This window comes from Mytilus edulis, chromosome 8 (genome assembly GCF_963676685.1).
Source record: "Mytilus edulis chromosome 8, xbMytEdul2.2, whole genome shotgun sequence".
Taxonomy (NCBI): Eukaryota; Metazoa; Mollusca; class Bivalvia; order Mytilida; family Mytilidae; genus Mytilus; species Mytilus edulis.
In genome coordinates this window covers 37,065,075-37,080,091 of record NC_092351.1, presented here as the reverse complement: position 1 = coordinate 37,080,091, position 15,017 = coordinate 37,065,075, and the positions used below count along the sequence as shown (strand labels likewise).

Sequence of the window (15,017 nt, the reverse complement as noted above, 5' to 3'; positions counted from 1 at the left end):
ACAAAAACATTTATTTAACAAAACATGAAAATATGAAAAAAATATAAAATACAAAATTCAAAGTAAAGAAAACTTAAAGCTATTCATTTTACAATTAAAATGTTCACACAATATTATAAATCCCTGACAAATAAACAGAGCATTCCCGTTTGTTATTTATTATTTTCTTCTGATCTCTTTTTGAAAATTCGTCTAAGGTAATTATATAGACCTTTAATTTGGTACTGCACACGCAGGTTTAGTTACATAAGACTTAAACAGTGACGCTGGAATTAAAATACAAGAAGTTGGATTGCCAAATCAAATATACATGAAAAATTAACTATTAATTCTACGAGGCACCTGGATTCAACTTGGTAAGTATAAATGATTGGGATAATGCTTGCTTTTTTGTCTAGTGTTTTCTTGTGATTGTTGTTTGTCTTGTCTATTTTTCTTCAGCCTACTGTACTCGGTGTCTTTTTTGTTTTGTGTTTTCTTAGAAACCCGGCCTTCTAATCTAATAAGCACTGACCGCCACGAAACACAAAGATGCAGAAAGTAGCGTAAAACATAAAAACAAATCAATCAATCTAACGCATATCTTGTAACTCTAGGTTCATTGGATTTTTTTATAGAGTTGTATAGGTATGCCCCCTCCTCAGTTGAAAAGAGGGTGGTATATTAAGTGATCGTTTGTAAATGCTTTCTTTAGTTCTGGTGTTCTACCGTTTTATTTTTATACCCACTACTTTCTCACCCAGTTGACTGCAATCTAATACATTCACGGCAAATTACTCACATCATGTTATTTTTTATCTCGTTTTGTTTTTGTTTTTCATGCGAATTATTTTTGCAGTCCACTTTCCTACATACGGTATGTTTTCAATTGAGAAGATGTAAAATTATTGCCAATGCGACAACTATCGTTATATCAAAAGGACAAAGAGGTGAACAGTTACATTTCACTGCACTACCTTCAATAATCAGTGAAAGCCAATTCCTTTGTGTACGTTGAGATTTAATAGGGTCCATACAATTGAGACAAAATATCTTCAGCTATACAGTTAACATTTTTGTCCACTTCTCGTCCTAAACTCCCAATTGAGATGTTTGAATGTGCATGATTTTTTCCTTCATTTTTTAATTTATTATTTTTTCATTATTATTTTTATTTTCTATTGATCTATGTATATTTCAAATAAGAAAGATAAACAAATATGTTTTTTTAATACACATATTTTGTTTCGAATTACATTTTAATCAGTTACATTTGTTGCCGCCGTAAACATACTACTGATTTGGCTACCTTTCTCGTAAGAAAAGTTAACACAGTGTGCAGTCTTTGTTGACTCATACTATAACTCCCCAATCTTGTTCATTATATATTAATTTTTTGTCTTTTGGAAAATGTTGTTTGTGCTGTCGCCAGTGACAGTCAACAGCGTTTAAGAACATCAGTTGTTCGACCTGCACTGTATCCGACGCGCTCGACCACCTTGGCTTCACATATACAAGTCTAAGTTATTGAACACAATGTTCAAACCTATGAATGCGTTGGATAAAAACCGCAATAAACGTGCATGTAACAAATTTCGTTATAGAGGGTTCTAAATACAGCACAAACAACATTTTCCAAAAGACAAAAGAGTGAAAAAATGTATTTTAACAAAACGCATTTGACTAACAGGTTGTACAACTGATGTTCTTAAACCCTGCTGACTGCTATTGACGATTGCCAAATAAATTGATCAAAAGATGTTACAAAACTGATATATATATATGAATTTAATACCAAGTAGAAAACAATAAACTTGCAGCAAAGATGGTAAACTACAACATAAGGTGCTATATATATTATTAGACAGCACTTCATGTCCTCTGGTGGTACCTGTACTTGAATAAGGTAAAATTGATCAAATAGCTTCCTATTAATCAATAAAGTCTATCAATTTGCCTTTAGCTTATGCATTGATATAGATAAGATACACGAAATCATGTTAGGTCCTTCATTGGTGTTTACAATACATACAATGCAAACCCCCTTCCTTTTCGTATAACAGTTTAAAATTTGACTCTATACATTGTGTTTTATTTTGGCTTCAACGACATAGACTAAATCTTTATTTTAGCAATGTTATATTATTTATTTTTTTAGCACATATCCATTGAGGTCGAAATTGAGGAGACCAAGAACTCATCTAAGTCCGTATCATACATCAACTTTTATTAAGGAAGTGAAGACCAAGATTGATTGAGTTCTACAATATATGACACACAAGATGTCTCCTTTTTTCAATTTGTCCATTTCTCAGTAGCAGAATTCCAGCATTTAAAATGCTAACAGAGTTTTTCTATCGCAATAAATATAAGGTTAACGAGTCTGTGAAACCTGTCTGTACTTTTTAGGGTGTAGAGTTGATTCAGACGAGGAAGAGTATTACACAGGAAAATTGAAGTATTCACTCCCAGATCTAGAGTTGTGTAGTCGCAATCTTGTATTGATTGATCAATTTTGATTGTCCGTCTAAAAATTGACTAAGGATTTGTTTGCACTAGCGCATTATCTCCTTATTATTATCACGGGTAAACATGGGTACGACATTTCCTGGTCTTTGACTAAAAATTTTCTTGAGTAACATGGCGTATGCAGCACGTCAGATAAGGACTGCCTAAAAAAACCTAGAATCTGCGTTTATCACACTTTAAAGTGGGTTAGGGTTTTCAGCAGATTCAAATATAGTCGCCCGATTACTGATTTTTACAGATTGTCTCCTATAAAAGAGGAGCGAAAGATACCAGAGGGATAGTCAAACTCATAGATCGAAAACAAACTGACAACGTCATGGCTAAAAATGAAAAAGACAAACAGACAAATAATAGTACACATGACACAACATAGAAAACTAAAGGCTAAGCAACAATACCCCCACCAAAAACTTGGGGTGATCTCAGGTGCTCCTGAAGCGAAAGCCGATCTTGCTTCACATGTGGCACATGTCGTGTGGCTCATGGTATTTCATACCCGGTAAATAGTATAATTCGGTAGGTCACATTCATGAAAAGGGAAGGGGATTGCAGTAACGACTTTAGGAACATATCCGATATCATCTGTGAAACGGTTATTTCATAAGGTATAACTTATCGTTACTTCTTTTTGAGTTTGCACATCATAACGATATTGAATGAATATCAGGAGACAATTACCTTATCGATACCCAAGGTCCGGCTATTTTTGAAGTTGATGCGATCTCTCACTTTCTGTTGGTACCAACTACCACTTTATTGTTTTTTTTACATATATCTGTTTTGGGTTTTTTCTCCAATTTCAAAACTTCAGTATAATGTCAAATTTTATTGTGTATTAATCAACTTTTTTGTTCAATGAGGTATCTGCATTTAATCTGTGAATACCCGTTGCTAAAACGTAATGAAAGAATGCATGCTTGAAATGTGGAGATGATTTAAAAATAGTTGATTAGATGTATACAATGATATGTTATTTCACCGTGGTTATTTGTTTGCGCTGTCATTTTACGTTTTATATTGTCGTTTATTCTTTGTTAGGCTTATACGATACCCCCGATTGTTTATATGTGTCATATCTGTTTTCCTCGTGTTGGTTAGCCTGTCACATTTCCATTTCCCTTCAAAGTTTTGAAAATATTAATCTATGAATAGCGTAGATACTGCCTCTTTATCCATTTTTTTCCGATAATATTTTTGAATCTACCTCTGATTAGAAAGAATGCCTCTTGGAGTCACTTTTGGAATCCATGCAGCACTGAATAAAAGAGTTTATATATAGATGATCTCTTTTGCATCATTCTAACTAGAAAACGTTTGTTTCTAGCAGTCACTATTGATATCCACTTAGTGCCAAAATTATGAAAATGTATCGATGCCATGGCCTCCTTTGCATCATTGGTATAACTTTATATTTATTTGTACTTGCAGTTTCAAATATATTCTTTTCAAAAGGAGTAGCGGCAGTATGGCTCAGTTTTTGGCCAGGAAATACAGATTTAATAACTATCTTAAAACACTTACTGTTTGAAAATGCATTCAAACAAGAAACATACTAGTAAATAATTTACATAAGATTTTTGGTGTTTTGACGTCACAATAACGTCATGATAGGCCCCGTTTCAGAGGAGAAGATTTGATATCAAATTGAGAATGAAATGGGGAAATAAGTTTATTTAAAAGACGACGGACATAATGTGATGAGAATTTCACATTCAATCAATTGAGCAGAGGAATAAGCTGTTGACTTTTCTGTTACACATTTTATTGTGTTGAGTTCATCCATGTTTCAGTGTGACACGTGTGGTTTGTTTATTTTTTTATGCTTGTTATAATCTGTATCAAAAATATCCAAGGTCAGCCTTTTAACCTTATCCACATATTTGTCATTTCTTAAGAACATTGTATTCCCTGTTTTCACACTTTCGCTCCCTTTGGAGTTAATACCATTGCCTCTGGTTTGTATTCTGCTTTGATTTGCCACTTTTTAATCGATAGTCGACACTACGATCGCATTTGTTCAAAGTAATCTTTCTAAATAGATAGAAGCATTATATTTCCGTTGTTCAAATGCGAAAAAAAGATATATGTATATATATTACTTTAATAATCATATGTCATTATAATTTTCACTTGAACTTACATGTGTGAAATGTATTAATATTTTTTTCTTATTAAAATCACAATACATCATCATCATGAGCTTATTGGACGATATACATTATCGTCTAATAAGCTCAAATAGCATAATACCTACATAAAACAGACAGACATTCTGAACTGATGGCCGAATCCTGAAAGAACGTAAAAAGAAAAATAAAGCATTCTTTCTATCTCCAAAGACTAAATTACAATATCCACATATATTGAAAGCAATATCTGTGTCATGTCCTCCCCGCGATTTTAAAACTTCGCATGATAATTTTTCCAATGCCTCTCTTCGGTTGTTTGACAACTCGGTACTAACTAAGAATTCCAAAAGGTACATATACACAAACGGATGTATTCTTATGATTGATTCGTTACTGACACATAATTCGGCATGAATAATATCAGGTGCACACATATCTGAATGAAAAAATGATATATCATGTGCAATGTCTATATCTCGGTTCTCGTCGATTTGAAGATCCTCCTTGAACTGCAGCACACGACTGGTTGAACTCCCGCCATCGTAAAGAAGAACTTCTTTTTCGTAAATACTATTGATTACTGTTAGAACCTCTTTCAAGCGATGTTGTCTGAGGTAAAAAGTTGCTAAATGTAACCTTCCACAAATAGCGTCAACATTTAGTGCTTCTTTGTATCTTTCTTCTATCTCATTTAGCTTACTTTCTTCTTTGTTATTACCATATGTTGTGTAAAGGGTTGTTGCTAATTTCAAACTTAAAAGTTCCCTAGCCTTATGCTTGTGTACGTCAAGAATACATTGTTCCATTTGTCCATCAAGGCCATGCTCAAAGCGTTTAAGATCACTAAGTGTACAACAATGAAGAGCATTTTCTATGTTGCAATAAAAATAGTTTCGACAGAAAACTATATCTTGTCTCCATTTACATTCCAGTCGAATGCTTTTATTATCACCACAAGGAGGCATAATGCTTGTAGAATCCATATAAAGATGTACCAATAAATTCTGTGAAAGAGAATCAATTGTTTTAAGGAGCTCTATTTGGTTCTTGTTTTCGGCAAATTTTCCTGTGAAAAGATTGTTTTCCTTCGCAAAATAATGCGGAATTGTCTTCTTTTCAACATAAACCCGTAGTCTATTTAGACATGATTTAACTTTTTCAACAATTGTTTTCTCATTCCACGTGTTAAATCTTGTTTCTTCCATTTCCCAAAATAAAGTTGTCTTCAAAATTAATGAACTAATCATGTCATTATGACCTGGGTCTATGAAATGTTTTTTTAACTTCTTCAATAAAATAAAGCAAAAATATTGGGATTGGTTAAGGCTCCACATAAGCTGTCTTTCTCCTAGAAGAAATGAAATTCTCCATTCGAATTTCCGTACGTTATCTTCCGATGCAGGATTCCCAATAGGGACTAAAGAACATTTGGTATTGATAACCGCATTTCTTAAATTTTCATCTGGCCATTCGAATTTTCTTGATCTTGTTTTCCATTCCGCTGCTATAGGCGGCCAATCATCGCACTCTAGAGTGAAGACATTATCAGACATTAATTCACCGGATTCGTACGATGCACAAGGCCCATTTCTTATAAATTTCATATTTTCTTTCGGCAAGCTAACCTTTGATTTAAGCCGAGTTAACTGAGCCTCGGCATATTTACGACTCAAAAGATAAATGTGTCTGTCGTCCTTCTCTGCTAAGCATTGCAATGGATTTAACTGGTGTTCGTTTTGATATATCTGAGTATCTTGGATAAAACGCAACTCTGTATAACATGCACGTGATCCTTGACACATCAGAAAGACTACCTTATCAAGTGGGTACGTAAAATGTAATTTTGTTGTGACCATAACGTGTGGATAAATAAACATATTGTCATGGTCGCTACCTTCCATCTCGCTACCCTCGACAAAACTTCCTCCAATATAACGTTTTTGAGGCATAGACTCTCTGGACTCGTTTATCAAATACTCGTAAAGTAAAATTTCAGATTTTCTTTTTTGTAGTTTGCAATCCCATCCACCTATGTATAATAAATCTTTGAAATATTCAGATGCCTTTTCCACTGATTGATCTTGAAGTGAAATATAAAAAGATATTTCATTTACTGATTCAGACGTTCATCTCATTCAACTAACAATTGTAGATTTAAAAAAATGGCTATTGGTACTTTACGGAACGGAACGGAACGGAACGGAACGGAACGGAACGGAACGGAACGGAATTTCATTTAAGGTATCCAAAGGGGGCATTTATCAAAATTTCGAAAAATCTTTAAAACAAAACAAACTTTAGAATTTCTGTGTTTTACGGTTTTCCATATACAAATAACACAAATGTATACTTAATCTCATCTTCACAGGTGAAATGTGTAATAATGTATAACATCGGGAAATATTCTGTAGATGAATATGTCGGATTGTCCTGATAAATTATCATGAAATTAACGCATTTGCAAGTCATGCATTATGATATCTAGACAGACCTCACGTCGTCCTTGATTAGAGACAGTGATCAAAATGAATCTGATTTAAACTTTTTAATTTATTTGTCCGTTCCGTTCCGTTCCGCAAAGTACCAATTGCTCTGAGGAATTGGTATTTAACGGAAAAAACGGAAACAGACATCTTTAATGTAATTAAAGCAGTATGATAAAAAAAAATTGTCTGACACCTATTTTTGCATGAGTGGTATGTGTTTTAGATAGCATTTTCGACTTGATCAATAATAAAAAATTTAACACAAAGGCAGGTTACACAAAAAGTCTTTCTCCTTCCATCGGTAATTATATTTTAAAAAAGAGGCCTTCAACAGCCCGTTCCGACGATGATTAGAGACAGTGATCAAGTTGAATCTGATGTATTTTAATTTATTTTTCCGTTCTGTTCCGTTCCGCAAAGTACCAATTGCTCTGAGGAATTGGTATTTAACGGAAAAAACGGAAACAGACATCTTTAATCATTTTTATATTTTCGAGTTATTGAGTTTTTTGTAAAAAAAAAGAGGTTTTTTTCACATGTTGCGCTGTATCTCTATTGCTTAAAACTTAACAGGCTAATGTTGCGTCGGGTTTCCAAATACATCTTGTACAATCTTCCTATTGAGCGGGAATAAGGAATGAGTCAGGATATACTAAGCATGACATCCTGTACAACCCTGTGTTATTCAAAAAAGATTTATGTTTTTTCACAAGACGACGGGCGTATCATGCGCTCATGGCGCAGCTGTTTATTTAAATATTGATCAAGTCGAAATGCTATCTAAAACACATACCACTCATGCAAAAAGAGGTGTCAGACAATTTTTTTTTATCATACTGCTTTAATTACATTTAAGATGTCTGTTTCCGTTTTTTTCCGTTAAATACCAATTCCTCAGAGCAATTGGTACTTTGCGGAACGGAACGGAACGGAAAAATAAATTAAAAAGTTTAAATCAGATTCAACTGGATCACTGTCTCTAATCATCGTCGGAACGGGCTGTTGAAGGCCCCTTTTTTAAAATATAATTACCGATGGAAGGAGAAAGACTTTTTGTGTAACCTGCCTTTGTGTTAAATTTTTTATTATTGATCAAGTCGAAAATGCTATCTAAAACACATACCACTCATGCAAAAAGAGGTGTCAGACAATTTTTTTTTATCATACTGCTTTAATTACATTAAAGATGTCTGTTTCCGTTTTTTCCGTTAAATACCAATTCCTCAGAGCAATTGGAACTTTGCGGAACGGAACGGAACGGAAAAATAAATTAAAAAGTTTACATCAGATTCAACTGGATCACTGTCTCTAATCATCGTCGGAACGGGCTGTTGAAGGCCTCTTTTTTAAAATATAATTACCGATGGAAGGAGAAAGACTTTTTGTGTAACCTGCTTTTGTGTTAAATTTTTTATTATTGACCAAGTCGAAAATGCTATCTAAAACACATACCACTCATGCAAAAAGAGGTGTCAGACAATTTTTTTTTATCATACTGCTTTAATTACATTAAAGATGTCTGTTTCCGTTTTTTCCGTTAAATACCAATTCCTCAGAGCAATTGGTACTTTGCGGAACGGAACGGAACGGAAAAATAAATTAAAAAGTTTAAATCAGATTCATTTTGATCACTGTCTCTAATCAAGGACGACGTGAGGTCAGTCTAGATATCATAATGCATGACTTGCAAATGCGTTAATTTCATGATAATTTATCAGGACAATCCGACATATTCATCTACAGAATATTTCCCGATGTTATACATTATTACATTATCACCTGTGAAGATGAGATTAAGTATACATTTGTGTTATTTGTATATGGAAAACCGTAAAACACAGAAATTTTAAAGTTTGTTTTGTTTTAAAGATTTTTCGAAATTTTGATAAATGCCCCCTTTGGATACCTTAAATGAAATTCCGTTCCGTTCCGTTCCGTTCCGTTCCGTTCCGTTCCGTTCCGTTCCGTTCCGTAAAGTACCAATAGCCTAAAAAATGAAAACAAAACATTAACTTTCTAATGTGTTTCGATTGCAAACTACTAACTGAGTATGTGTATTCAAGAACTTAAAACCCATATCGTATATTCAGCTTATAAAAGTTAAAACCAGAATACAGACGTCCTAATTTAAATAACACAATGAACGAAAAACAGATATAACAGACAACAACGAACGCCACACATGTGCCTCCTGACTTGAATAAAAAACATAAGGAATCTGGAAGGTGGTTTTAAATTGCTTCTCATCGCGCATTCCTCCTCCTTATCTGGAACATTAGTGCTACAGTTCAACATAGAACAAGAGGCAATAAAGAGCTTGTGTCTATAACCTGGATTTATGTGTATCTTTAACAATGCCAACTATTAAGCATCGTAGACTGAAATATAATTCATGCATATTTTTGTTTCTAGTATTGGTGATTTCTTTTTTTGGTTTATCGTTTCTTAATTTCTATATATATCTACTATAATAATAGTTTTCGCCAAAAACATAGAAATAAGTAAAATTCATCTATTATAGTGTTCAAGAAAAAAGGACAAAATGCACTCAATTGGTAAAAAAACATTATAAAAATGCAATATCTCCTTTCCAGAGTTGACTGAAAATTTCATTCATTTCACTTTTTTGTTAATGTTTTAAAAATTGAGAGATGTTTTATATTGCAAATAAGACAACTCTCCGCCAGAGACCAAATGACGTTACAGTTAACAACTAATAGTAACCTATTGGCATAAAACATTAGCTGTTTACAAATTTTTTGAAATACTAAGGCTTTTTTTACCTCAGGCATAGATTACCTTAGCTGTATTTGGCAAAACTTTTAGGAATTTTGGTCCTGAATGCTCTTCAACGTTATACTTTCTTTGGCCTTTTTATCTTTTTTGGATTCGAGCGTCACTAATGAATCTTTCGTAGACGAAATGCGCGTCTGGCGTATATACAAATTTTAGTCCAGGTATCTATGATGAGTTTATCCATAACCTGGACAGTGGTGTAAGAGTACAACATTAGAACAAACTCTAAAAATCAGTTGAAAAGAGGTTCAAACTCATCAGATCGATAACAACCACAATAAACTAACTAAAACACAAAAGAAACAAAGTACAGATTTGCGAGCACTCGCAGTTTCTAAAAGCTAGTTCAAAGTCAATAACAATGAATAAAAATGTATGTAAGACAAAAATATCAATCAGCACACACCCAACATCCAATGGATTAAGTGTAAAGACATGCCCTTGTGGAATGCCGATCAATTTGAATTTAATTTATTGATTACAAAATCACCATTGATACCATTACATAGAATAAATTTAAAGTATAGATACATTTATTTGGATCGTTTTTAAAATTACAAGCTCGGTTAAAAACATCACCGTAGTAAATTAGATGTGCTACAGTTACGTTACAGCAAAACTTCAACACCAAATATTTGTATCTATGAGAGAATTTGGATATGGATATATTAACAACCTAAGATGATGCAAAAAACCCACCAACGTCCAAAAAATGGAAAATTAACACTAAAGTTCAAAAAGTCTTCACTTTCGTGTAGAGTTTCCAGCGTAAAAGTAAAATATCTAAATATTAGAAAGGACAGTTTATATTTGATTCATTTAAAGTAAGTTCCTTTGGGTAAATCTTTTTTTTATAGAATTCTTAATTATTTAACGAAAATTATCACCAAGAAAACGGTAAGTGTAATTGAATTTACCAATTATACTGAATTAAGATGGGTCTCTAACACGAAGTTAAGGAGTGTACACATCTGTTGAATCTGTTTTATATTTAAAAACTAAAAAGCTCTGTAGAAACTGAAAATGTGTAAAATCACTTATTACCTTTAGGATTACTGATTTTCTCTTCTTTTTTTTACTGAAAATGTTTTTGCTTAATCAGTGAGATATTTGAGTTTCGTTTTGATTAAGTTTTTATTGATAAACTCCTCATTTTTGGACTTACTTTAAGTTCCAAATTTTAAAACGAACCTATAAGTAGAACTTCAAAGTTTTAAAACGAACCTATAAGTAGAACTTCAAAGTTTTAAAACGAACCTATAAGTAGAAATTCAAAGTTTTAAAACGAATCTATAAGTAGAAACGCAACAAGGTAAGTATTCATAAAATCACAGAAATTAAAGTTAAAAGGTTGGCATAGTTAAAGCTAGCATAAACCAAATGCTGTTTGACCAAGAAGTTTGTTTTCAGGTATACAATAACAGATGTAAAGAAGGAACACGTGATCCTTTATCCTGTCGATACTATTGACTTATATTTTGGCATTCCACATGGTCATATGCCTTTCAAGCTGTTGGATGTGTAAAAAATCATGATTTAGCAATGGAGAACATGATATATCTATATATATATATTAGTTATAAACAACTTTTAGTAAATGCGGAAAACTTAATTTGGTGATTTGTGTCTATTGTTTTTATGTTACTAGTGGTTGTGTTTGAGGCTCTTGTCGATCGCTATCGATGAGTTAAGCCAGTTTCAAATGATTTTAAAGCGTGTTATAATGTTGTGCTGTAAAGCCCCAGATTAATTAGGAAGAGAGGGTTAAGCTTTAACAAACGTTGTTAACATCAATTTGTATGTGTCTGTCCAAAGGCATGAGCCTGTAGTTCAGTTGTTGTATTGGTTTACGATTGTCATATTTGTTATTTGTAAATTGTTAAAAATAAAGAAAAAAAAAATTAGGTCGTATTTTGAATTATTTTACATTTTTCAAGTCGAGGGCTTTTATAGCCGACTGTACTGTATAGGTTTTTCTCCTTGTTGCAAACAATTGTTAGCATGCGATTAATGGGTTCGGTGGATATTTGATTCAATGGTAATCATACAACATCTCTTTATTTTTTATATTGACTGATCTGACTTACCCAGGCCTAACGATGGAACGGCATTTTCCGCAATTTCTTTCAACATTTTCTCCATATCAGACCTTCAAAATAAGCAAAACTTATAACCCACTTTCAATGATAGAGGGTGAAACTTCCCTTAATGTTATAATAGGCATCAAATGTACCAGGATTATGATTTAATACGCCAGATGCGTGTTTCGTTTACATAAGATTCACCAGTGACGCTAAGATCAACATAGTTAGTAAACAAAACAAGTTCAGTATGGCGTCCATTATCACTGTACTAGTATAGATATTTGTTTAGGTACCAGTCTTGTATTAAAACTCCAGTTTCCGGTGCATGTCAAAACATGGAGGGAAACAAAATAGTCCATTTTGTTCTGAATTTTATTCTGGACTCAATTTTTTCTGTTTGATTATAGGTTTATGCTGAATTGAATAGTTATCAAAGGTACCAGGATTATAATTTAGTACGCCAGATGCGTGTTTCGTTTACATAAGATTCATCAGTGACGCTAAGATCAACATAGTTAGTAAACAAAACAAGTTCAGTATGGCGTCCATTATCACTGTACTAGTATAGATATTTGTTTAGGTACCAGTCTTGTATTAAAACTCAAGTTTCCGGTGCATGTCAAAAAACGGAGGGAAACAAAATAGTCCAATTTTTTCTGAATTTTATTCTTTTATACAGAATTGAAATATATATATAGATTAAAAAAAAATCTTGCATGTCTTGGTGGATATCAATCCAGAAAAGTGGAAGGATATCATATTTACTTGAAGTGGTGCTACCTAGTAAAAACAGCAAACAGAAAGTGGAAAAAAATGTTTTGACTTCAGGGTTACGTAACTTTTTATTCTTCGTGGCATGACCAACTTGTTTTGGATTAAATCACAATTTCACATAAGTACATGATATCAACATGATAAAAAAATTCTATGTTGCATTTTTTTTTATTTTCAAAGATCAGCTGTTTTGCGTGTAAGTCTATCGAGCAGTGATTTTCAAGACTACATTGTACAAACCTCCGGTGAGGGATATTCTCGCTGCATTGAAGACCTATTGATGACCTTCTGCTGTTGTTTGTTCTATGGTCGGGTTTTTGTCTCTTTGACACATTCCCCATTTCCATTCTCAATGTTACAAAGTAAGGGAGTATTGATGACCGAAAATTCCAAAAAGTTTAGCAAATTCGGCTTTTGTTAGTTATGCCCTGGATAACTGTCTGATTCACTTTTGGGAAAACTATTGAACTCGAGATAACAGAATTTTAACGGTCACCATAACGAGACGACCAATACATATTTGTTTTGACTTACTAGCCACATGAAAAATAGTTGTATAATTTGTATTCAAATTGCCCTTTTCTCGATTGTGCAAATGTTACAGACTTTTAGTTGTCCTTTGTGTTGGGGTTCTGATTGTTCTAGTAATGTTTAGAATTGATATTAGATATGTATAACAACAGTTTTAACTTTCGATAACAATCTATTACTTTTACTAATTTATATTAAATAAAATTCTTTTTATGTAGGATATGATTAACAAGGGTATATATAGACTATGGTTGTATGAGGAAATAGTAATTATTAAACATATTATTAAATTGTTCTTTCCTATGCGTCATAAGATATTATTCATACAACATATAAGAATATATATTGATAGAAAGCAAAATTTGTAAAGTGTCAACTTAAGTTCCGTTCTGAAATGCAGTGCAACGTTTGTTGCTATTTTGTATATTTATTTATCATTAGTGCATTTTTTATTAGAATAAGTTTTCTTTTATTTAAAATCAACTTGTATAAAGTAGAAAACAGCTGATTAACTTCTAGCTTTTCTGATTGATGGAAAGGGTTTCTATGACCAATAAGCGCAGACATACCCAATTAGAACATTGGTTTGCTTTTGTCCATATATTTATTTAAACGACATATTTCACAAGACGATAAAAAAATATAACTGTGTCAACGTACTTTCAGGTTGTATGAATATATCATTTTATTAACCGGATCACTTTTGAACTAAAAAATGTGAATTCGATCCGGAAATATTTAGATGTAATGTCTTATAAATGAGATAAATATGTCATGTTTAGTCTTCCAGTCAATTTTTAAACACACACATTACTTTGATTTTAAATAGCTTCAGGTATGTTGATTGTGGTCTATTAAGAATTGTACAACATATTGTTTTATCATAGAATTGTTTTGATTTTGGTTTGATAATTGATGAAATGAAGAAAAGAAGTGTCAGTTTTAAATATGGGTATACTTAATAAAGATTTAGTTATATGATTAATATGTAGTGTTGCATCTTGGTATACATAATGTATTTCAAAATAGGTACTATGTTTGTTTTCCTTAAAGTAATGGTATAGTTTTTGTTTAAGGAGCATTATCTGTTAAATTCATGTTCACCGATTTTACTAAAATTCTCATGTTTGATTTATAACAATGTAAAACATTTATGCAATTGAAGCAAATTCTTAAATAAACAATTTACAGGGCAAGAGCTCGGTAATGTGTTGCTTCGTTTCGCGTGTGTGTGTTTTAGTCTAAACGCCATCTATTGACTATCGATTTGATCTCGGAATACCTCCGATGGATATTTAAGCGGTATAAAAATAAGTATAGATATAGTAGTAAATATTTAGTGAAATCGTGTGATTGGATATTTCCAAGTCTGTTTAATTTCATATTATAGGCAAAACAAAATATTTCAACCATTGTTTTTTTAAATGATGTTTTGTGGATCGAATGAGACACTCAAATGATTTACCTTTGTTTCACTTTTAATTTTGACATTCTATTCCTATAAATAACCTAACTCGCACAATTTTTACATTATGCATCTCTGTCTAAGGGGTTAAATTGAACATGAATACGGATTCAATGAGGTCGAATTATTCACTTGCAAATGAAAACGTCATCATAAATATTTTTCTAAGCTTGTTGTGACAAAATTGAACCATACTGGCTGTCAAAGCCGAATTATAATTTCATTATATCAATTTCATAAATGA

The 15,017-nt window shown here is 32.4% G+C and overlaps 1 protein-coding gene across 1 annotated transcript; it reads right to left on the bottom strand.

The window, feature by feature from the left end:
• Positions 1–4,593: 4,593 nt before the first annotated feature.
• LOC139486996 (uncharacterized) lies at positions 4,594–12,065 on the bottom strand. The gene is made up of 2 exons (XM_071272024.1): positions 12,007–12,065; positions 4,594–6,717 (listed from the first exon to the last, which is right to left on the bottom strand). Exons 1-2 carry the CDS (start codon positions 12,059–12,061, stop codon positions 4,727–4,729), a joined length of 2,046 nt encoding a protein of 681 aa, XP_071128125.1. The 5' UTR covers positions 12,062–12,065; the 3' UTR covers positions 4,594–4,726.
• Positions 12,066–15,017: the final 2,952 nt, after the last annotated feature.

Bases quoted from the DNA above. Each gene is read 5' to 3' on its own strand.
- LOC139486996 (XM_071272024.1), bottom strand. From the start codon at position 12,061: ATGGAGAAAATGTTGAAAGAAATTGCGGAAAATGCCGTTCCATCGTTA. The intron at 6,718-12,006 runs GTAAGTCAGATC...TTTCACTTCAAG, and splicing joins CGTTCCATCGTTAGGCCTGG to ATCAATCAGTGGAAAAGGCA.